Source organism: Pseudozyma flocculosa, assembly GCF_000417875.1.
Source record: "Pseudozyma flocculosa PF-1 unplaced genomic scaffold scaffold00002, whole genome shotgun sequence".
NCBI classification, from domain to species: domain Eukaryota; kingdom Fungi; phylum Basidiomycota; class Ustilaginomycetes; order Ustilaginales; family Ustilaginaceae; genus Pseudozyma; species Pseudozyma flocculosa.
In genome coordinates this window covers 326,992-349,018 of record NW_006920870.1, presented here as the reverse complement: position 1 = coordinate 349,018, position 22,027 = coordinate 326,992, and the positions used below count along the sequence as shown (strand labels likewise).

Below are 22,027 nucleotides of genomic sequence, written 5' to 3'. Positions count from 1 at the left end.
TGGCTGCTCGCTTTGGCCGCTCTTCGCAAGCCGGAGCCCCGCCACCGGGCCAAGGGGAGCCGGCTAGCCTGAGCGTCCAGCCGGTGTGGCCAGCTGGGCAAGCACACAAGGCAACTGCCTCGCCGAAGTGCGACATGCCCAGATGGGGAGCGCGTCTGGTTGCTGGGCGGCCGACGACGGCGTGGCTCGTCTGCGCAGACACCAGCGAGCATGGCTTAGCATGGCCGCGCTAAGATTGGGGCCCTTTGCATTCGCTTAGCGCCACGCCGTCCGGTCCTGCAGCAAGCAGGGCTGGCCAATCGTGGCTCTGCTGTGCGAGAAGAGTCCGTTGGAAGGGAGGGCAACAATGAGTAGGTGACCAACGATCTATGCGCGGGGGGTCAGAAAAGGGCGGTGGCGGAGGAGAGAGACACGAGACACGTACAACGGTCTGCGCGGCCCAACGCCGCAGCGGTGCGCAGCATCTCACGGCTGGATGGAAGCGAGCGTGGACGGCGCAGACAGACGAGAGCTCGCCTCGAGCCGCAAGGGCGCAAGGTCGAGGAGCTAGGGCCGTGGAACCATGAAACCGCATCCTGGTCGCCATCGGCGCCGTCGAGCCCTGTTGCAACCATGTGTGGCATCGAGAAAGGCAGGCAGGGGCCTGATTGGCAGGCCAGGCGACGACCGGTCCTGCCGGAGCGGTAAGCGAGAGTGGGGGGGGGGAGGGTCAAAGATCAATGACTTCGGCCATCTCTCCGCGCTGGGCCCAGGCGGTGGGCGTGGTGTCGGGTCTCCTCAGCGGGGAAAGAGGGGTTACGCCTCCTGATCTCTGTCGTGCAGGACGCGCTCGACTGAGCGGGCGGACGGGCGCCGCGCCTCGCTGCCACACTCTGGCGGCCTGCGAAGCGAGACCGACGTGAGGCCGTCCCCCCATGCCTGGCTTGCTTGCGAGTCTGCGACCGAGTGCAACGAAAATCACTCTGCCCCTCGTCGTGTGCGCATGAGACAGCGACGTCGGCGAGGGCTGCGGCCAAAATCCCCCGCGGCCGTCGTCGGTCAGGCACTGTACTCGCTCTTTTCGGCGAAGTAGCTCCATCCAAGAGTCTTGGGACCGCCCTGGTCTACCATGCGTTGTCAGGGCTTGCTGTCTCCATCCCTCAGACGAAACCCGTCCCGCTCCTTCGACCATCCGATCCTGATCAGCCTTGCTTGTTGCAGACGTCCCTTTCGCTGGTCTGGTCGTCGGCTGTCTTCGACCGGCGAGTTGGGTGGCGAGGATGCAGCAGGCGGAGTCGAAACGCACGCAGGCTGAAAAGGCCCGCCCGGCTTGTCCGTCGCGGAGAATTGCGTCGCAGGCTGGGCGCTTCTCTTGCGCACGCAGGCGGGCAGGAGAAATTCTCCTCTGCGTGTTGCGGAAGCCCGCTGCGTCCACGTACGTTCGAACGTAAAGGCTGCCGCTGCGCCACAGGCAAAGGAGCAGCAGAGCAGCGTTCAGAGACGACGGCATGTGCCCTCTGTTCGTCGTCGGACGGCTGCTCTCCGAAGCAAGAAAGCGGACGACTCACCTCGAAAAGTGCCGAGAGGGGATTGCCGGGGCGGACCAACCGGACTCGGAGCGAAATGTTGGGCACCCCCTGGGCCCTGGCACCTCTTCTTCTCGGCAAAAGGCGGCGAGCTGGCATGCCAGGCAGCGCAGGACAAGCGCAAGGCAAGCAAAGCAAAGGTCGAGTGAGAGCGCTCCACGCGAGAAGCCAGGCCAGGCCAGGCCACGCAAGGCGGGGCACTGAGCGTCCCTACACCCACCTACCTCCCTGCCCCGCCTGACCTGCTCCCAGCCGCAGCCTCCATCAGCTGGTCAAAAGGAGGAGCTCCGCTCTGCCACCACCCACGCCATGTAGCTGCATGATCAAACGTACAGACAAAAGAGGACAATCGCTGGATTTAGACAACGCAAGGATTCGCCGGCGGCTGCTGCTGCACCCAGTGCCCTGCCAGGATACCTGCCGTTTGAACACAAAAGAAGGCGGGCTCACCTAGGCTTGCTTGGTCTTCGACCGCTTGGTCCGCCATCGAAGCCCGCCGCCACCTCCCTCACCTTCTTGTTGATGGTTGCAGCTGCAGGATCGATCCAACCGTAGACGTCTGCCGTCGTAGATGTCGCCGCAAAACCCGCGGCGCGGCTCGATGGCAGGGCTACCGCAGCGTCGCGGTCGTTTCTGCCTAATGAAACGGGACGGGTCGGCCAGAGCAGAGTCTTTCGGCGAGACTGCCGTCTCCTCCTGCCAGGCAACCGTAAGGAACAGTGCGGTGTGGTGGGCAACGGAGCGATACCTGTAGCATGGTGGGTTGGTCAGACGACGGCGAACCACTTTCCAGCCGAAGGCATAAAACGTGGGTGGACACGCCAAAGAGATTGCCGGCAATCGTACCTGGAAACGAGGAGCCTCGTCTAACGCTTTTGGATAGGTAGCGCTTCCGGGCCGCCAGGACATCACCAACATCGTACCGTACCGGGGCGAAGCTGCTCACCTTGTCCGTGGAAGCTGACGGTTCCGCTCCGTACTGGGCTTTTGCGTCCCGTCGAGAGTGGGTGGCCAGAATAACGAGCTGAACACCGTGTCGAGGGAGCACCGACAGCGCCTCCGGACATTCGCGCCACCTGCTGCATCACTGTACCCTGCTCGGTAGTTACACCCGTGGAGGCCAGGTGGTTCATGCCACGCGGCGAAGTCAGCAGCGCCTCACAGCAAGCGCGAGGGCCTTGACCCGAATCAGGAACAGCAGCATTGACCGTATGTACCTACCTGTCCGTCGGATCGCGTATCCAGCCTGCGGGCCACACCAAGCGCAGCAGGGACCGCACATCGGAGCAAAGTTGCCGGCGCCAGTCATGTCGCAGTACGTTCTGTGTGTGTCCCATGGCGACTGCGACGCTCGACAGTACTCACGGTTGTCCTGTCGGCCGACCGGGATTGACAGTCGAGGGCAATCGTCGGGATGCACGGGTATAGGATTTGCGGTGCAGCCGGCCGAGCAGGCAGCGGCTGCCGCGATGATACAAGTACAGCGGGCCGTTAGCGGCCTTGGGAGACGGGCGGCGGCTCGACCGCGCGAGTGGCAGCTCAGCCAAACACGAGCTCCTCGTCAAACAGCTCGATGAACTGCATGCGCATGGTGTAAATGGGTGGTGAAAGGGCACGCGCGTGTCAGGAAGCGAGGCGTCCGTATCGTCGACTCGACTCGACTCGACTTACCTGCTCGTTCATGACGCGGACCTTTGGGCCGGCGTATCTGCGGTACTCTTCGAGGATGGCGCTGAGGTTCCAGCGCTGCAACTTGCGGAAGCAGCCGATGACGGTCCCCGTGCGATGCCTGCCGAGGTTGCACATGACGAGAACCGGGTAGGTTGCGGGCTGGACGAGGAGGTGCAAGGCCTGGAGGACGACCTCCTCGGTGATTGGATCCCACGCGTTTGTGCTGTAGAGCACGCCGAGGTGGTGAAGCTGGATGTTTTGGTCGACGCAGAAATCGAGGCTGGAAGGAGGGCACAGATGACGGAGAAGGGCCGAGGCAGACGGCAAAGAAGGCAGAGGCAGGACCGGGTCGTCAGACGAATGCCATCGACAGGGCATGTGGCGGCCTATCGAGAGAGACTGAGACCCACAAGCCTGGTTCTGGCTCCTCTGGAGCTAGCCAGATGACGCTCTTAAGGCCAAGCTTCTCGAGAAAGGGGAAGTTGAGCTGGTCCGGCTGGCCGGATCGATAGAAATTCTCCTCGACCATGCCGTAGTTTGGTGGCGGTACGAGCATGGTGGATGGTTGTCGATGGTGGAGTACGCTTCGAAGGCGCTAGTGTGAGCCTCGCGAGCAGTAATATGGCGGAGAGGGCGACGGAGTGTGAGAGAGGAAGACGACGCGAGTGAGGTGGCGGTCGGTTTAGTCGGGGATGGCCTGGCGGTGTTGGTTGGGTGTTGGACGTCGAAGAGGCAACCTCGGCTTTCGGGTGCTGATCTCCCGTCGGCCAGTCGTCTCCTCCACTTTGCCCTGCGCCGCCCCGAGCAGATCGGTCGGATCCGATCATTGTGCTGCAGCGCCCGGAGCCTTCCCGCCTGACTGAGCCCTTCGCGGCCATTCTCGGCTTTCCTTCCTGCCATCATCGACGCCACCCGCCATAGCCACCCCGTATCCAGCCAGCCCTCACTACCGCTCAACGTCGCCGCATCGAGCTCATGCCTGGCTAAGGAGCGCCCAGCTCGATCTGCTCCTCCGGCCCGCATCGCGGCTCAGCAAGATCCAGAGATGCCCACCTAGCTGCCCTCCCCGGCCCTCTGCCCTGCTACCTTGGTGCCGAGGAACAGCACAAACCCACAGGCAATACTCCGACAATCTGCATCTCACTTTCACCTGGCTCTTTTCGAACAGCCGCGTCCGTGAATCATGGGTGTCCAAGGCCTCTGGCAGCTCCTCCAGCCGGTGGCGCGGCCCATCAAGCTCGAGACGCTCGAGGGAAAGCGGCTTGCAATCGACTCGTCCATCTGGCTCTACCACTTCCAGATGGCCATGCGCGACAAAGAGGGCCGCACGCTGTCCAACGCGCACATCCTAGGCTTCCTCTGGCGCATCCTCAAGCTACTCTTCCACGGCATCCGCCCCGTCTTTGTCTTTGACGGCGGCGCCCCCGTCATGAAGAGGCGCACCCTCACAAACCGCAAGGCCAGAAAGCAGGGCGCAAAGGAGTCGCACGCCCGCACCGCAGAGAAGCTCCTCGCCGCACAGCTGCGACAGGCGGCCATCAAGCACGTCGCCGAGGGCAGATCAGAACCGACCGACCACGGGGAAGCGGAAGCCGCCTCCGGGCTCGACGAGAACACCGTCTACTACGATGACCTCCAACAAGGCCGGCCCTCGCCCCTGTCCCGAACAGCTCTACAAGGACAGGCCAGCCCATCTGGGAGCCGCGCCACGTCGTCCCACGACGTCAGCCGCAATGGCAGCCCGGAAAAGTCTGGCTCGCCCTCCAAGCCCAAGAAGCCAGACTGGCACAAGGATCCCTACGCCCTGCCCGCCCTCGAACGCGACCTCAACACCATGAGCGCGCAGAATGGCAAGAAGGGAAAGCGCGCCGACTATCGCTTCGCCACCGAGGGAGAGCTGAGGGCCGTGATGAGCACCATCGCGCCCGAGGACCTCGACACCGAGTCTGAGCTCTTCCGAAGTCTACCTCCGGAGCTGCAGTACGAGCTGGTCGGCGACCTGCGCGCGCAGTCGCGGATGACGTCGTACAAGCGCCTCCAGTCGATGCTCGCCACCGCCCCGACCCCGATCGACTTCTCACGAGCCCAGATCGCCGGGCTCAAGACAAGAAACGACCTCACGCAAAAGGTCCTCACGGTCACCGACGAGATCGGGAGCGCCAACATCAAGGTGCCGCTCCGAGTCGCCGGCGAGCGCAACAAGGAGTATGTGCTGGTGCGGAACCCGGGCGCCGAGGGCGGCTTCGTGCTCGGGGTGCGCGACTCGGGCGCCACGGCCGAAAAGGCCATCGACGTCGACGACGACCACGAGCCGCTCGACACGACCGACGACGAGCGCACACACAGCGACCCAGAGCTCGAGCTCGAGATGGACGATGTCGAGATCCCGGCGATGGAGGTGTCGGATAGGTCGGCTGACAGCATCGACCCCGAGGTCGTGGCTCTGCGCAGCGAAGCGGATCCCGTCAGGCGCAAGGAAAAGGCGCTCGAGATCCTGCAGATGCGCGCACAGCAGCACGCCCGTCAGGCACGCAAGGAGGCGGGACTCGAGGTCGACGACCTCGATGCTCGGCCCCATGTCGCCAGAAGGGCGGGCGAGAAGCCGCTCTTCATCCGAGACTTCGGCTCTAGCCGCACAGACGCAATCGATCTGGCCGCCGAAGACGGCGAGGACGATGACGACGACGACGGAAACTTCCATGTCGAGCAGGCGCACCATGCGGCCTCCGAGGGCATCGACGACCCGATGTCGGCAGACGAGGCCGAGGACCTGTCACGGGCGCTCGATGAGTCGGAGCGCGACCAGGCGGCCGCTCCGCGACAGCTGTATGGCTTCGGACTCTCTAGCCGTGGAGGGGAGCCCATATCGCTCCACACCGCCATGAGAGCGAGCGCCGAGCACCGTTCGCCGAGCGCCTCTTCGCCATCGTCCCTGATGACTTCTGCCAGGCCGGTGCCAAGGGCTGATGTCGGCACCGAGGCTGTTCCCGCTGGTTTCGAAGAACGCAGCGACGACCTCGACCAAGACGAGGCTGAAGGCATCGAGTTCGAGGACGTCGACGTGCCCACCGTTCCTTCCGCCGTTCAGCGGGACTACACGAGGGCTCCGCCATCCGCTGCTGCGATGACAAAGTCGCCCTCCCGTGCGACGGAGAGCACGGACGTCTCTGCAAATGCTCCTTCGTCAGACGCCAAGATGCAGGCTCCGCAGTCCGGCGCAAGCTCTGATCGCATGAAGGAGCTGGCTGCCCTCGTCGGCCGCAACACATCAGGCGCGAGTTTAGGGACATCCCCAGCACCGCCGCGCAAGAGTCTGGCCGGGTCCCTGCGCGCACTTCGGCCTGCCCCTCTCTCGGAGAAAGGTCAAATCCCGGTCAATGCGCCACAAGGAACCCCGAAGAAGAACGCTCCGGAGCGCAGCCAGAAGGAACCCCCGATCAGTGGACCGGCCGCTCCGCTAGCACGACGCGAAGCGATGCCGCCGCCGACCCGCTCGGCATCGCAGCAGAGATTGGAAAAGGCAGCTAGGCTCCCTGCGGCGCCGAGTCCTTCTCTCGCCACGTCCTCCGTGGCGCACAAACCTAACGTGCAGGAAAGGCCAACATTCAGCCCGGCCGCAGCGCCCGAGAGGGCTGCGAGCGAGGAGCGGCGACGGGAGCCATCAGCTCGACTTCCGGAGCCGCAGCCGGCAGCGACATCCCAGCTGAGTGTCATTGAGACACAGAGCGCGATTGCCGCCGGGGCGGGAATCGACGATGAAGTAGAGGAGGCCGTCAAAGAGACTCGTAGCGAGCCGCACGCTGAGTCTGTGCAGGCGATTGACGTCGACGCGCCCTTGTCCCCCGTCGAAGCCCAGCCATTGCCGCCGATGCAACGCTCCGAGACTAACAGCGAAACCATCCATGCCGCTGCGGATCCAGCATCCCCCGGAATCGGCCGGCGCAGCACTACCACCAGGGCCGCCGACGTCGAGCCCATCAGCATCGGTTCTTCGCCGCCCCCGCCGCCCGCGGCAGAAGATTTGACCTCCGCTGATGTCGTCAAGGATCGGGCGCGAGAGTCGCCTCAGCCAATCGTGCTCGACAACCTGCCCGCCGTCACTACCGAGGTCGATGCGCCCCTAGAGCCCGCGCCGGCGCCATCGCAGCCCAGCAGCCGGGAGGGGACCCCAATCGAATGGTCGCCCACCCCTTCTCCCGAGCCCGTCGTTCTGGGCGCCGACGGCTTCCCTCTGCCCACGGCCGAGGAGCTGGACGCCATGGACGCCGAGGACGAGGAAGAGATCGCACGCCTGACGGCCGACCAGAACGAGTTTGCCGCCTTTCTCAGCGCAAGCAAGGGCCGCAGCCTCCTCGATGTCCAGCAGGAGGTCGAAAACGAGGTCAATGCGCTGCGTGCCGAGCACGCCAACAGCCGAAAGTCGGAGGAGGACATCACCCGCCAGATGGCGCAGGAGATCCAGATGATGCTGCGCCTCTTTGGCCTGCCGTACATCACGGCGCCCATGGAGGCAGAGGCCCAGTGTGCCGAGCTCGTCAGCCGCCGGCTCGTCGACGGCATCATCACCGACGACAGCGACGTCTTTCTGTTCGGCGGCACGCGGATCTACAAAAACATGTTCAACAACAACAAGGTCGTCGAGTGCTTCCTGCTCTCGGACCTGCAGCGCGAGCTCGGCCTGGACCGCGAGAAGCTGGTGCGGCTGGCCTACTTCCTCGGCAGCGACTACACCGAGGGCCTCGCCGGCGTGGGACCGGTGCTGGCGATGGAGCTCCTCGCCCTCTTTTCGGGCGAGGACGGCCTGCTCAAGTTCCGCGACTGGTGGTACAAGGTGCAGATGGGCAAGGACACTCCCGAGGACACGCGCGGTAAGACGATGCGACGGATCAAAAAGGCGCTGCGCAACAAGGTCCACCTAGCGCCATCGTGGCCGGAGCCCGAGGTGCTCGACGCCTACTACCAGCCCACGGTCGACGAGAGCGATGAGCCGTTCCAGTGGGGACTGCCCGACCTCGATAGCCTGCGCACTTTCCTGGGAGAATACCTGCACTGGCCCGTCACCAAGACGGACCAGTACCTCTTGCCCATCATCGAGAAGCAAAACCAGCGCAGCCGTGCGCGCGGCAACCAGAGCACGCTCGACCGCAACGGCTTCTTCGACACCACGGCCGGCCTCGGCGTCTATGCCGGGCGCAAGAAGCCCACCTACGGCTCCAATCGGCTGCAGGAGGTCGTCAACGGCTTCCGCGCCGCCAACAAGTCCAAGGTGGGCGGCGACGGTGCAAACGGCGGCACCGGCAAGCGTGCAGGCAAGGCTCGCGGTGGCCGTCGTCGACGCGCTGCGGCCGCCGGATCCAGCGATGACGACAGCGACTCTGCCTCGTCGTCCTCTGCCTCGTCGTCGGACGGCATCGAGATGGTCGAGGCCAACATCCAGCCGCACGTCCCCGAGGAGCTTCTCGGCAAGGAGATGGCCAAGCGCCGACCCGTGGTGCGTCGGGATGAGGCGGCCTCGGCTTCCAATGACGCGAATCGGGTCGCTGAGCTCGACGCGGCCGTAGAGGCCTTGGAGGGACAACGACCCGGTGCCGAGACGACCTCCACGTCGGCGGCGAAGAAGAAGACGAGGAAAGCCGCCGCCGCACCAGCAGCAGCACCGGCAAAGGAGGCGGTTCGAGGTACGAAGCGCGGCAAGGGCAAGGCGAAGGCGGTCGATGGACAAGAGGGCACTGAGCCTGGTCCGTCCGCAGCAGCAGCAGCGGAGAGCGGAGAAAGCAGTTCGAGCGCCGACGAGTGGCGGCCTGCGCCCAAACGCGGTCGTGAACGAGGTCGCGGCGGTCGAGGGGGCGGCAGCACCACTGCGTCCTCTTCTTCGGCGCGCAACACCGCCCCCGGTGCCGGTGCCGGTGCTGCGACCTCGACCGCATCGGCACGGGGACGCGGACGTGGACGCGGTCGAGGGGCCCGGGCCAACCTGCGCGCCGCGAGAAACATGAGCCTCGACGATGTGCACCGCATCCCCGAGTCGCGTAGCCCCAGCATCCCTCCCGGCCAACAACTTAGCCGACGCAGCAGCTCCACCAGCAGCTCCGTGTCGACGCCGCTTCGTTGATCCTTGCCCCGCTCTCGCTGGTATTGGCGGCTGGAATCTAGCTGAGCCGCTGCATGAATGACTCGGCTGTGGCCTCTTATCGTCTGGATCCATAAGATCACGAAACGACTGCGCTCGTCCAAGTCGCAGGTACAACCATACGCTTGCCTGAAAGTGCCGGGAAGCCTGTCAGAAGAAGGCACTTTTTTAACCCGATTTCTCGCCTCTTTTTCACAACACCTCACCGAAGCCGATCCATGGAATGGCATTTTGAGCAGTCGTTTCTAGTTGCCCTCGATCTTGAAGAGTGTGGCGGCGCCGGTCTGAGCGACGTCGTTACTCGTCCAATGTGGCTTTGCTGGGGCAGGCAGGCAGGCTTGGACGATCTGAGCTGCTAGTGCGGCCGACTTGCGGGGGTGGAAATTTCGAGCGGGGGTGGGGCTGGACGGAGGGCGGTCCAAGCGCAGGGTCGGTCTGCCTGCCAGCTCGGCCAGCCCTCCAGGCTCCACATCCTTCCTGCCACGACCACCACCACCACCACCACCACCAACCCCACCCCACACTATCCCGACACTCGCCCCGTAGATCCACCGCAGCGGGCGCAACCCTCATCAAACACCCACTTCGCCTCGACGCCCGCCATCTCCCCATCGTCATCCGCACAGCATGGCCAGTAAAGCCGCCATCCGACGGGTGAGTTGCGACCCCCTGCGGCCCAGCCACCCCCTTCTACCATGCATGAATGCCAGATGGGCGCAGTGCCGGTGGCTCATCTCGTCCTACCCTTCCCTCTCGGTTCAATCTTGAACCGCGCGCTGCGATGCTGCTACTGACACTGCAGCTGACAAAAGAGGCGCAGCTGATGGAAAAGGATCCGCCGCCGCTCGTCTACGCCCGACCCAAGGAGGACAACATCCTCGAGTGGTGAGCCAGCCCTCCCCCTCCCGCTGACGGCACACCGTTCGGTCGGTTCATCCCCAGGTGGATGCAGCAATGCTCATCTCCGCAACGCAACGCCCTACCCACCGCCATCACCCCTCCTCTCTCCCCCTTCATCCTGTGAACCTTCTCCGTCTCGGCAGGCACTACATTCTTCGCGGCCCGCCCGACACGCCGTACGCGGGCGGAGAGTACCACGGCCAGCTCATCTTTCCTCCCGAGTTCCCCTTTAAGCCGCCGGGCATCAAGATGTCGACCCCGAGCGGCCGATTCAAGCCCGACACCAAGATCTGCACCGTAAGTCGTCCTTCGCGCTGCCCATCTGCCCCTCATTCGCCCTCTTTCCGATCCCGTTCTGCCCTCCATCGTACCCGCACCCGCACCCGCACATGCACCCGGGACTCACACGCCATGCCCTCGCTTTGGCTCCCTCCCATCTGGCCCCGCTACGAACCCACCAGTCGATGTCCGACTACCACCCGCATACGTGGCAACCCGGCTGGAACACGTCGACGATCCTCATCGGCCTGCTGAGCTTCATGTGCTCGGACGAAATGACGACGGGCTCCGTGACGGCCTCGGACGCCGATCGGCGCACCCTGGCCGCAAAGAGCCACGAGCACAACCTCGCCAACCGCCGTTTCTGCCAGATCTTCCCCGAGTACGCCGTGCGCGACGGACCAAAGGACCTGCCCAACATGGGCGAGTGGAAGAAGACGCAGCAGGCTGCGACTGCCTCGGCGGCGGCGGAGGCGGTGCAAGGTGAGGTGAACATCTAGCTCCCCCCTTCCCTTCTTCCTATCCCCATCATTCCCCCCTGCGCCGGCTCGCACGCACTGGCATCCGGCGACGTCGCTGCGATGCCGGGTGGTGGCGGCGCGACGAGTGACGCCCGACTCACCCTAGTCCTAGCCTGCCTCCCGTCGAACCTGAGCAGGGTCAGCCGCAAGCGCAGGCGTAGCGTCAGGGACCGGTACGACCGCATCCAGCGCGTCACCTCGAACCGCCGCCGCCGCCGCAGCAGCACCACGACCAGCGGGAGCGGCAGCACCAGCACCAGCACCAGCACCGGCACCGGCGCCAAGGCGCGGAATCCTGGGCGCCCGTTCGTCGGCGGTCGTCGTCGCCATCCTGGCCTACCTCTTCTTTAGCCGCGTCATGAGCGGCGACGGCGGCAGTGCGGCCGGCGGTAGCGGTGCAGCATAGCGTCTCGTCGCTTCGCTTCGCATCGCATCGCGGCGGGTAGGTCGGTGCGTCATCGCAAGGGGGTCCAGGGGCGAACGGCGCGATGGCCGCGCATCTACAAGTATATACATTGAGCAAGGCGGCCCGGCTGCCCCTCGCGCGCTCGCGGCTCCTCGCTGCAGCCCCTCGTCGTCGTCCGCCGCCCTCTACGACGACGCGACGCCACCGGAACGCGTCCTCAGAGCCGGTAACCGCTCCCGTTTCCCTCGGTGATACCTCTAATCCACTTTCCGATGCGGCCATAGACCTTTCTCGCGCGGGCGCGCTCGGTGTCGAGGGTAAAGTAGTCGTGGGGCATATCGGGCTCGCTCTCGAGGACGACTTCCGGGTCGGACTCGGCGAGGCCTCCTTTGGCCTGGCGGAGGAGCTGGGCAAAGTAGATGCCCTCGTCGCGCAGCACCTCGTTGTCGCCGTTGGCAATGTAGACGGGCGGGAGGCGGGCGAGCTCGTCGCTGGGCTTGTTGGAGTGCGTGTACCACGGATCCGAGAGCGGGAGCGGGTTGGTGGCGCGGTGGCGCGGCGTGATGCGCTGCGCGTCGGCGCCCCACTCGCCGTAGCTGAGGTCGATGATGTCGGTCGCGACGTACTTTTGGCGCGAGGCAAAGTGGTCGCCGTCGTGGGCAATGTGCGGGCTGAGGAGGACGAGGCCGGCGACGAAGCTGGGGCTTTCGGCGCCGCTGGCGTGCGACTCTGGGTCGTCGAGGACGAGGTGGGCATAGGTGCGCAGGTATCGCTCGAGGCAGAGCGTCAGCCAGGCGCCGTACGAGTCTCCGCCAATGTAGATCTGGTCGGTGCGGTAGCCCAGCGTGCGGTGGAGGTAGATGTAGGCCGCCACGCCCTGCATCAGCGGGACGGGAAAGGGACCGTGCGGCGCGAGGAGGTAGTCGACGGAAAAGACGTCGGCGCCGCTCGACTTTGCCAGGTTCGAGGCGAGGCACTGGCCCATAAACAGGTCGGCCGCGCTGAACGTGACGCCGGCGCCGCCGTGGAAGTAGAGGATGACGGGGCGCTCGCGCGGCGGCGTCTTTGTCGTCGTCGTCGTTGCCGACTTTGACGCCGCCTGGGCAGAGGGCGGGAGCACGCCGGGGCGATGCATGAACCAAAATGCGCGGGAGCGCGTCTTTGCAAATGCCGGGTCGAGGAGCGGTGGGCCGGCGTAGTGGGTCGACTGGACGGCGAGGCCCCTTCCGGCGCCCTGGGTGCGCACCGACAGGACGTCGGTGAGGGCGTCGAGCGGGGGCGGGTCGAACCAGACCTTGTCGACGCCCCGGGCCACCTTTTTGGCGGCGTCGGCGGCGAGCTTGGGGTGGGTGACGCTGCCGCCGGGGCCGGAGTAGTTGAGGACGTTGAGGAGGGCGGCGATGCTGCCGCGGGTGTCTCTCCATCCGCCCTCGCGGGGCTGGATGGGCTGGAATCCGAAGCGGATCATGCTGCGCATGGCGCGGCGGACGTTGAGGATCGAGAGGGCGGTGAGGAACGACCAGCGCGGGTTGGGCCGGAGCGCCGGGACGATGCAGCGCAGTGCGATGAGCGGGATGGCGAGGAGCGAGGTGGGGACAAAGTAGAGGTGGAAGACGAGGATGCGCAGCAGGGGCACCAGGTAGCGCGGCTGGAAGGGCTTGGCGGCGCGCACGGCCGCCTCGACGCGCGGATCGACGCGGTGGCGCTGCGGCGGAGCGGCGACGGCGGCGGTCGTTGCAGCGGCGGACATGGTGGGAGAGCGTAGATGTCAGCCGTGGGACGGTGGGGTGGGGGTGGTGGTGGTGAGGGAAGAGATGGTGGTGACGAGGAAGCCAGGCGGAGAGGGGGAAAGCGTGGGCGAGGGTGGCCTGCCTGACCGTGGCTTGAGCGTCGCGGGTTGGGGCGGGTGACATGGCCTGGCATGGCCTGCTCTAGACCCCATTGAGAGCAGCGCTGGATCCGAGCAGCGGTTCAGCCGTCTGCGGGGCCCAAGCGCGGGGCAGCTGGCCTACCGCAGCGCGATTGCAGCACAGCGCAGCCTGGCCTGGCTGGCTTTCAGCTTCATCTTGGTCGTGTGGCTCTGGGGCGTGCGGGGCCCCCGGAATTCGGGGTTGCGAGGGTGACACAAAGGCTCTCGATGACCAAGACGATGGGATTCGGAAGGGAAGCAGCAGCCTTGCTTGCCCCAGGGCTAGGTCACCCTGGTGCCAGCTGCTGCTTGTCCGTCGTGCCGCCTGGCCTCTCGGCCGAGACGGACGCCGACAAGGGGAGAGGCCACCCACCCCCTGCCTTGGCTTGCCTTGTCCCTCTTCCCCGCACCACCCTCCAAGCTGGCTTGCCTCAGCCCTACATCGAGGCCAACAGCAGTTTGTGACGCCCACCTCGCCTCCCTCTCTAAATGGCCTCTCAGAGGTATCAAGCACCTCCTCGTCCTGGCTACCCGTACAAATAGAGAGCGAACGGCGAGCGAGCGAGCGAGTCGACCGGGCGACCAACCGAGGCTCAACAGAAACAACAAGACTAGGCAACGGCGAGGGGGGTATCCTTGGTCCGCCAACCGACCGGATGCGATGTTCGATCAATCGACATAGAAACACAAAAAGACAAGAAAACGAACGATCCACGCTCCAGGAGCGGAGCCAAGGGGTACACGGGCTCAGCCGCCGCCCGTCGGCAGCGCCGAGCTCTGCGCCACGAGCTTCTCGTCGGCCTTGCTCAGGTGCAGCATGCTCGTGAACCCGCGTCGGCACACGGGGCACGCGTACTTGCGCCGCGGCGTGCGTCCGCGCCTCCGCTCCGTCTGCCGCATCCCCATGACGCTCTCCCGCAGCTGCACCGCGCACTCGAGGCAGAGGCCGTGCGTGCACGGCAGCAGCAGCGTCGTCGGCGGCGCGCTCAGGCAGATTAGGCACTCGGTCCCGTTCGAGTCGTCGTCGACCACCCCAGCAAACGTGCCCGAAGTGCCGTAGGCCCCCGTGGTGCCACCGACGCCGCCGCCGCCGCCTCCACCGTCCTCGTTGTCGTCGCCCTCTTCGTTGGCCGCAGCCGGTCGCACCGGTGGCGGCCTTGATGACAGGCCGTACAGCTCCTGCAGCTGGAAGCGGTGCGGTCCGATCTCGGCCTCTTGCCCTTCCACCTGCGCCGACCACGTCCGCTGCGGCTTGGCGTCCTCGGCTTCCTTGGCCGTGGCCGCGGCTGCGTCTGCTGCCGAAGTCGAGTCGTCCGCGGTCGTGGCCGGCTTGCGCACCGGCAGCGAGTTGAGGCGCAGGTAGGTCGTCTGCAGGTTGGGCTCCTTGAGCGGCCGCGCGTTGGCATCCAGCGCCTCAACCACAATGGCAACCTTGAGCGTCTCCCTCTCGGCCTTTTCCCGCGCCAGTCGCTGCTCCTTTGTCTCGACGAGGGCGTCGTCGGCCGCCGGTCTCGTGCCGTCGCCTCCCGCACCGGCAGCAGCAGCAGCAGCGGCAATGTCTGTCGCTGCGTCACCACCGGCCGCAGACGTCTGCTGCTGCCTCCCACCGCGGCGCAGCCTCTCGGCCGCGGCCTCTTCTTCCTGCTCATCGCGCTCAATCTCGAGCCTTCTCTGCACGTCCCACGCAGGCGTTTCGGGGATCGGGTTGCCCCACGCCGTCTCGGCCTGTGCCGCCCCCTGGCTCTGGCCTAGCACGGTGCCTGCGTCGCCGTCCTGGCCGCCGCCATCCCCGCCGTTCGAGCCGTCGGCGGCCGACTTGGCCTTCTTGGACAGCTTGTCGGAAGGCGGCGCGTAGTACTTGAGGTCGAGGCACAGAGCAGCCTTGTGGCCAACACCGAATCCCTTCTTCAGGCGGGCAACGTGGACCGGCCACCCGAGGACATGCGGCGGCGGGCCGCGCAGGGCCAGCATCGCTGCCACGCCGTCGGATGTGGATGCATCGACCTGGCCGTCGGCGTTTGTCGGGGCGACGTAGTTGACCCAGCTGCCGTGCTTGCGACTGGCGCGGATAAAGATCTGCGCGCTCGCGCACGGTGCGGCGCAGTCGTACTCGAAGTAGATCGTGTGGGTCGGGTCGGGCAGCAAGGTCGCAGCCGTAGTGCCGCTGCTGCCCTTGCCAGTCGCCGCAGAAGAGAGCGACGGCAGGACCGAGAGCGAAGGCTGTGTGCGCAGCAGGTTGACGTCGGTCGACGCACTGGCACTTCGCGAGTGGTCGTCGGAGACACCGAGGGGGCCAAGGTCGGCAGTGGTGGCTGCAGCAGCCGGCGACGCCGCGAGCGCTTCCTCGGGCTGCTTGACCGCCAGCCGGACGGCGTTGCGCTTGACATTGACGTAGGACTGCAGCGTCGTGCAGACCGGCGGGATGGTGGCGGCCGAGGGCCCTGCCTGGAGGGGGCCCGGGTCGGTGCCAGCGCTTCGGTCGACCCACCGCTTAAGGGTATCGAGGTCGATGCCCTCGCTCATGGCAATCTCGCCACCCACGTCGGGCCGCGGCACTTGGCTGATCAGGTCGTAGGTGGAGCCGTCCATGGTCGCGGCCGAGGCGCTGTCGGTGGATTGGGTGTTGTACGCGCCCAGCGAGGTGACCGACTCGGCACCGAGCGACATCATGCTGAGGCCGGAGAGGGAGGCGCCACGTGCACGGCCGCGCGAGCCCAGCCTGGCCTGTCGCGCCTGGAGCGGCAGCGGGCCGGTGGGGCTAGCCAGGTCGGGCGACGTGGGTGGCGGGACGGGCGAGGCGGCGGTGACGGCCTGGCTGGCGGCGGTGATGGCACCGCTGGTGCTGTTGCCGCTGCCAAAGTAGTTTGCGAGATTGGGTCCGAAGAGGGTGGCGGCCTCCTCCCTCTCCCTTCTGCTCTTTGCGGAGCGCTTGGTGGCGGCAGGCGGCGGCGGCTGAAAGGGGCTGGTCATGGTGGCGGGAGCTCCGTCGGCGAGGGCGGGTGCTGCTGCGGGATCAGACGATGCGCCTGCTGCCGTGCCGTTCTCGAGCTGGTTTGGGGTGGGTATCGTGGCGCGGTTCTGGGCTCGGTCGATCTGGCGCTGAAGTTCGGCGTCGCGGTCGCGCTGTCGGAGAGCCGAGAGGGAGGGTATCGAGATCTGGGAGAGCATGGAGCGTCCGGATGCCTGTCGGTCGTGAGAGGGAAGCGGCTGTGCATCGTCGTCTTGGATGGCGGGCTGCTGCTGCTGCTGCTGCAGAGGTTGCTGGCCCGCGGCAGTCTGGTTCATCTCGACGTCGACGTCCTGGGCATGGCGGTGGTTCCTGCCTGCGAGGAGGCGCCGTAGAGGGCCGCCAGTGGTCTGCTGGACGTCTCCGTCGTTCTGCGGTGGCGGGTTTGCCGCGGGTCGGCGCAGTGAGAGCAGACCGGGCATCTCGGGGAGCGTGTTGGCAGAAAGTGGTGAAGAGAGGCGCGAGTGAGACCGAGATGGGCGAGGAGAGATGCAAAGAAGTGCGGCGGCGGTGCCAGGGGTCGTACGGGGCCGGGGCAGAGGGCGGCCGATGGGACTGCCAAGTGTGCTGAGTCGAGGGATGTGAGTGAGATAGAGTGGCTTGGCTTGGCTTGGCTTAGCGGTGGGTCATTGGGGGGCACGATCGAGAGAGAAGGAAACAGCGGGGAGAGAGAAAGGGGGGCGTCTGTGTCGATCGACGTTGCCGGAAGGGCGGGCAAGACGGGCGTGGGTGCGTCTGCGGGTGTTGTGGCGGACAATGGGAGCCAGAGGGGGCGTGTGGGGCGGGCGGGCGCGCGAGCGAGCGAGCGGTAATTGCCGTGCTCTGCGTTGAAGTCGCGAGCGGCGAGAGGGTGTGCGGCGGCGAAGAAGGGGGAATATGTGCGATATGAGGTGGTGCGATGGTGCGGTGATGATGGTGGTGGCGCGGGTGATGGTCGTCGGGGACGGAAATTGGCCACCGTCGTCGGCAGTCGGCAGTTGTGGCAGGTAGGCCAGGCCAGGCCAGGCCAGGCAAAGCTAAGCAGCAGCAGCGGCGCGGGCCGTGGATGGGCCAGGCGGGGTGGGCACAGCAGCCTTGAGCGTCAGGTCAGAAGAGAGCCGAACCGAGGGTCGACGAGGTCCGACGTCGAGGGGTCGAGGGTCGAGGTCGAAGTCCAAGTCAAAGTCGAGACCCCGAATTGCAAGCCCTGCCTCGCAGCTGGAAACAGGCCATTCGCCCCCTGGCCTGGCCTCGCAACGCAACGCAACGCGGCAGCTCAGACCCGTGCGTGACGTTGGCAATCAAGAATTGGAAAGGGCGACGGACGGCCTCTGTCGCTGGCCCATCGTATGGCAACGGCTCTGTGGCGGGCACACCGCCGCTCATCAAGTCGTCATCCGACGCCGACGCAGGCGACCTAGCCTTGTTGGTTCGCTCGTTGCACAACCTCAGGCCATGCCACGGTGGGGTACAAGGCCGGAGATACTGCACGGTACCCCATCTCTAGAGTACCGGTACCGGTAGCAGAACCAGGTGGTGCTGGCAGCAAGCGGCAGGGAGGAGGCATACAGACAGGGGGGGATAGAGCTCACCCGCCAGGCCCAGGCCCACTCACAAGCGAGGCGGTTCAGTCTCAGTCTTATCACAGCAGCGCCGGCTTTCCACGCCCGGCCCTCCATTCGCCCGACCCGACGCTCACTTCATCAACCCGGGCAGGCGGGCAGGCGGGCAGGCGGGCAGGCGGGCAGGCGGGCAGGCGGCCCCTCCTTTGCCTCGCCTTCCGAGACCGAGGGCCGACGCTCGTCTTGGTGCAACCCAAGCTGTAGGCCCGTCACGTTAGAGCCAAGCCTGGCCAAGCCCGACCACAAGCAGGCCACGCGGCGGCGGGCGCGCGGCTTCCGTCAGCCGCCCTGGCCTTGCCACCAGCAGCAAACGAGACCAGGAACGGCCCACGACACGCCGCCAACGTCATTTCTCTCCTCCTTGCCTGATAATGGCTAGCCCCGGCCCGGCCTCTTGGTGACTGCGCCCGCATCTCGGACTGTACCGCTAGCAGGGGGCAACCCACATCACATGGCCACATCGCCCGCGCTCAGCTCCCAACCTGCGCGCATGTGTAGTAGTTGATCTCGATGAAATGCTAGCTGCTGCTGCTGCTGCTGCTGCTGCTGCTGCTGCTTTGCATGTCTATCTTGCCTGCTCGGCTGCTTGCCCGCCCGCTGACCTTTGATCCAACACCTCGTCCCGCACGAGGCCGCGACCACGTCAAAAGTAGGGCGCCGAGTCGACGACGGCGTGGCAGCTCGGGCAGAAGCGGATCGACGTGGCAAATTGGCGGTGGTGGGCGGCGCAGCCGTTGCAAAACAGGCCGCCGCACCCGCCGCACGTCCGCCGCGACTCGAGCACGCCAAACCGCCGGCCGCACCCGCCATTCATACAGCGGCTCGAGAAGCCGTCGGGCACGCCCACCGCATCGCCCGTCAGCGTCCACAGGTACAGACGCCCCACCTCGTCGCCCGTCAGCACCATCCGCCGCGTGCTGCTGATGGCCGTAATCAGCGGCGCCGTCATCGTCGTCGTCAAGGTCGTTGAGGTCGTTGAGGTCGAGGTCGAGGTCGAGGTCGCATCCGCCGCCGCTCCAAGCCGTTCCTGATGCTGCAGGACGTGGAATCGCTCCAGCTTCCACTTGGTCTTCGACGACGGCATTGGCGGTAGAGCAGATCCGCTGCCGCCGCCGCTACCGCCCGCCTTGCTCCTGCTGCGCGAGTGCCCCTCGGACGCCTGCTGGGCCGCCTCACCTGGGCCGCCGGTGCCGGTGGCGGCGCCGGCGCCGAGAGAGTTGGTCGATTTCGACGACTTGAGCCCGTGCCTCGAACCGGTGCGCCGGCCATCCTCTCCGACGTCGTGACCATCGTCGTCAAAGACGGCTTGCCAGGCCACCACCTTGCCCCGATGTCCAGTGAGGAGCACGGCGAGGCGGCCCACGTGGTAGTCTCGCTCATAAAACGCCAGGCTCGAGATGGGCTCGAGGATGCTGGCGCTCGTCGCCACCGACGCCAGCAGCTCGCCATTGATCGACCACAGCCGCACGCCGGGCCCGTACGCCGTCGCGATGCAGCCGACCTTGTCGTCGATGGCAACGTGCTGCACCCCGACGTCGTGGCCGCGCAGCGTACGCACGTAGCTGCCGCGGTTGAGGTCCCACACGATGGCCGTCCGGTCCTGCGAGCCGCTGACGGCGATGCTCCACGCCGACGACGCCGCCACGCACAGCACCGACCGGTCGTGGCCGCGCAGCACGTTCGCCAGCGTCAGCTCCCTGGCCGCCGTGTCCACGGTCCACACCGACACGACGCCGTCGGCGCTGCCCGCGATAAACGCCTTGGAGCGCGCCTGGGCGATGCACGTAATGCGCTCCGCCGTCAGCTGCTCGACGACCGCCAGCGGCCGCTTGGCGTCGCGCGCGCCAAACATGCGCACGCTGCCGTCGAGGTGGCCCAGCGACAGCGAGACGCCGAGGTGCGGCAGGATGAGGTAGTCGCGCGGCGACGCAAACGCCTTTTCCGGGTGGTGCGGGTAGATGAAGTGCACCGCGTTCTTGAGGCTGCGGATCGGCGCCACGCTCTGGATCAGCAGCAGCGGATGCTCGAGCACGCCAAAGCGCTCGCCCACCGGCAGCGTCGCCACCTCGCTGCGGCTGCGCTGCGGGTGCGGCTGCGAAAAGAGCCGAGAGGGCGTCTGGCCAAAGTTGTGGATCACCTGGGCCACGGCCTGCCGCTCCATCGACGATTCGATCGAGTCGAGGTCGACGGCGTCCTCGTAGCTGAGCGGGTGGAAGACGTTGGTGCTCTCCACGGCCTCGGCACCCCGGGACCGATAGCCAAACACCAGGTCGACCCACGAGTGGAGGCGCTGCGAGACGTACTCGCACTCGAGCGCCTCGCGGTGCTTCTGGACAAACAGGAGCGGATCGCCCTTGGCCCACGGCGGCAGCTCGACGTCGTCGATGACCTCGCCCGCCTGCGTCACGCCAAACTCGAAGCGGTTCGAGTTGACGAGAAACTCGGGGAGGTAGAAGAACTCGGGGATGAGCTCGCGGACGTCGCCGCGCGACAGCTCCGACGCCGAGGCCCACGCTTTGCCAATCGAACTAAAAGTGCGGTCGGCCAGGTCAAAGTTGCCGCCCTGCAGCGCCATGTAGAGGCGCTCAAACGGCCGCGTCCGGATCAGGAAGCCGCACACCGTGGCCGCCGTCGAGTAGTGCGTGCCGTAGTGGAACGGCTCCATGTCGACCTCGACCAGCTGGCCGAAGCGCTCCTCGAACTCGCGCCGCCGCTGTGCCGTCTGCGCGCCCATCGGCAGCTCGAACTTGCGGAACGTGGCCGGATCGGTGAGGTCGAGCTCGACGCTGTGGTAGTCGGCCAGCACCCAGGGGAAGCACGGGAACTGGGTCAGGTCGTTCATCGACCTCCCTGCCAGCGTGTTGAGGTCCATCAGGTAGGCAAAGTTGCTGATCCGGCCGTCGCGCCAGGCTGCCGTCAGCGCTCCGCACTGCTGCGTCCGCCCGAGCACGGCGCCGGCGAGGCGCGAGCCCAGGCTGATGCTGTTGCCGCCACCGCCGGATGCGCCCGAGGTGCCTTCGCGGATACCCTCGCGCATCGCCTCGGCCGCCGACACGGCCGAAGGTGCACGCTGGCGCAGCTCCTGGTACAGCTTCTGAGCCGTCACCGTCTGGCGGCAGACGAGGAGGCAGCTCTGGCCGTCCTCAAAGAAGATCTCGACCGCCGTCCGACGATGCAGCCAGGACCGACGGTGGCAGATCTGCACCGCCGACCACGGCCACTTGCGTGTCTGGGCATCGCCCTCGAGCTGGGCGATCAGGCCCGAGGGCCGCGAGGCATCCGACGAGAGCGTCGCCATGACGAGCGTGTCCCGCTCCTCGGGAGGCGCCTCCCACACGTTGATCAGCTCTCCGTTGGGACGTTGGAAGTAGTCGTCCATCAGGTAGATCGACGTCCTGCCGAGGATCAACAGGCAGCCGCGCGACTCGATGCCGACGACGCGGGACGTGTTGTAGACCGCCTCGATGATGTCGCCGCGCTCCAGCGAACGCAGGACGCGCCGGTACTTGTCCTCGTGGTGCGACTCGCCCGATTCGCCCGCGCCATCGTCGTGCAGGGAGCTGGCAGAGGTCGATGCTGCTGTTGCTGCTGCGGCGGCGGCGGTGGCGGCAGCGTTGGACACAGGCTGTGCATCTGGGTTGAAAGACTCCGAGGTCGTGGTGGCGCCGCCGGCCCGGTGGTGAGGAGGAGCCACGGGCGCAGGGGGAAGGGCAGCAGCGCCTGAGGACGGAGAAAGCGACAGCGCACCCGCGTCGGCGCTGCCCCACTCGTCGCCATGGCCCAGCTCGATGGGCGAAGACGGCATGGTATCGCCACCGACGGTCGACTCTGGCCGATAGGGGGCCTCGTCCGTCTCCTTCTCCTGGAGCGGCAGCTGCTGCAGCTTGAGCCGCACTCGGGCAGGACCCTCGGTCGAGTCGAGCTTCCAGAGCGGGGCAGGGCCGCCGTCGGTCAGGCGCCAGCAGCGCACGCTCGCGCTCGAGGCCGGCGAGCAGGCCCCGCCACTCGGTGGCGGCAAACGCGTCCATCTCGCGGCGT

General features: G+C 66.4%; 6 protein-coding genes across 6 annotated transcripts in view; 2 read left to right on the top strand and 4 right to left on the bottom strand.

The window, feature by feature from the left end:
* Positions 1-3,104: 3,104 nt before the first annotated feature.
* On the bottom strand, positions 3,105-3,792 carry PFL1_00784 (uncharacterized protein; the record flags this gene model as incomplete). Its single annotated transcript, XM_007878286.1, has 3 exons — positions 3,105-3,143; positions 3,237-3,516; positions 3,647-3,792. The coding sequence occupies 3 exons, from the start codon at positions 3,790-3,792 to the stop codon at positions 3,105-3,107; spliced, it is 465 nt and encodes a 154-aa protein (XP_007876477.1).
* Positions 3,793-4,419: 627 nt separating this feature from the next.
* On the top strand, positions 4,420-9,348 carry PFL1_00783 (uncharacterized protein; the record flags this gene model as incomplete). Its single annotated transcript, XM_007878285.1, has 1 exon — positions 4,420-9,348. The coding sequence occupies one exon, from the start codon at positions 4,420-4,422 to the stop codon at positions 9,346-9,348; it is 4,929 nt and encodes a 1,642-aa protein (XP_007876476.1).
* Positions 9,349-9,993: 645 nt separating this feature from the next.
* On the top strand, positions 9,994-11,227 carry PFL1_00782 (uncharacterized protein; the record flags this gene model as incomplete). Its single annotated transcript, XM_007878284.1, has 5 exons — positions 9,994-10,020; positions 10,169-10,251; positions 10,410-10,563; positions 10,728-11,033; positions 11,204-11,227. 5 exons carry the CDS (start codon positions 9,994-9,996, stop codon positions 11,225-11,227), a joined length of 594 nt encoding a protein of 197 aa, XP_007876475.1.
* A 462-nt stretch (positions 11,228-11,689) lies between these two features.
* On the bottom strand, positions 11,690-13,222 carry PFL1_00781 (uncharacterized protein; the record flags this gene model as incomplete). Its single annotated transcript, XM_007878283.1, has 1 exon — positions 11,690-13,222. One exon carries the CDS (start codon positions 13,220-13,222, stop codon positions 11,690-11,692), a length of 1,533 nt encoding a protein of 510 aa, XP_007876474.1.
* A 906-nt stretch (positions 13,223-14,128) lies between these two features.
* Positions 14,129-16,810, bottom strand: PFL1_00780 (uncharacterized protein; the record flags this gene model as incomplete). Its single annotated transcript, XM_007878282.1, has 1 exon — positions 14,129-16,810. One exon carries the CDS (start codon positions 16,808-16,810, stop codon positions 14,129-14,131), a length of 2,682 nt encoding a protein of 893 aa, XP_007876473.1.
* Positions 16,811-18,632: 1,822 nt separating this feature from the next.
* The window catches only part of PFL1_00779 (uncharacterized protein), a gene marked incomplete at both ends in the record, with an annotated part of 8,398 nt that continues 5,003 nt past the window's right edge, over positions 18,633-22,027 (bottom strand). The window contains one exon of the mRNA XM_007878281.1: positions 18,633-21,911. Coding sequence (XP_007876472.1) covers positions 18,633-21,911 — 3,279 coding nt within the window. The remainder of the gene's footprint in view (positions 21,912-22,027) is intronic.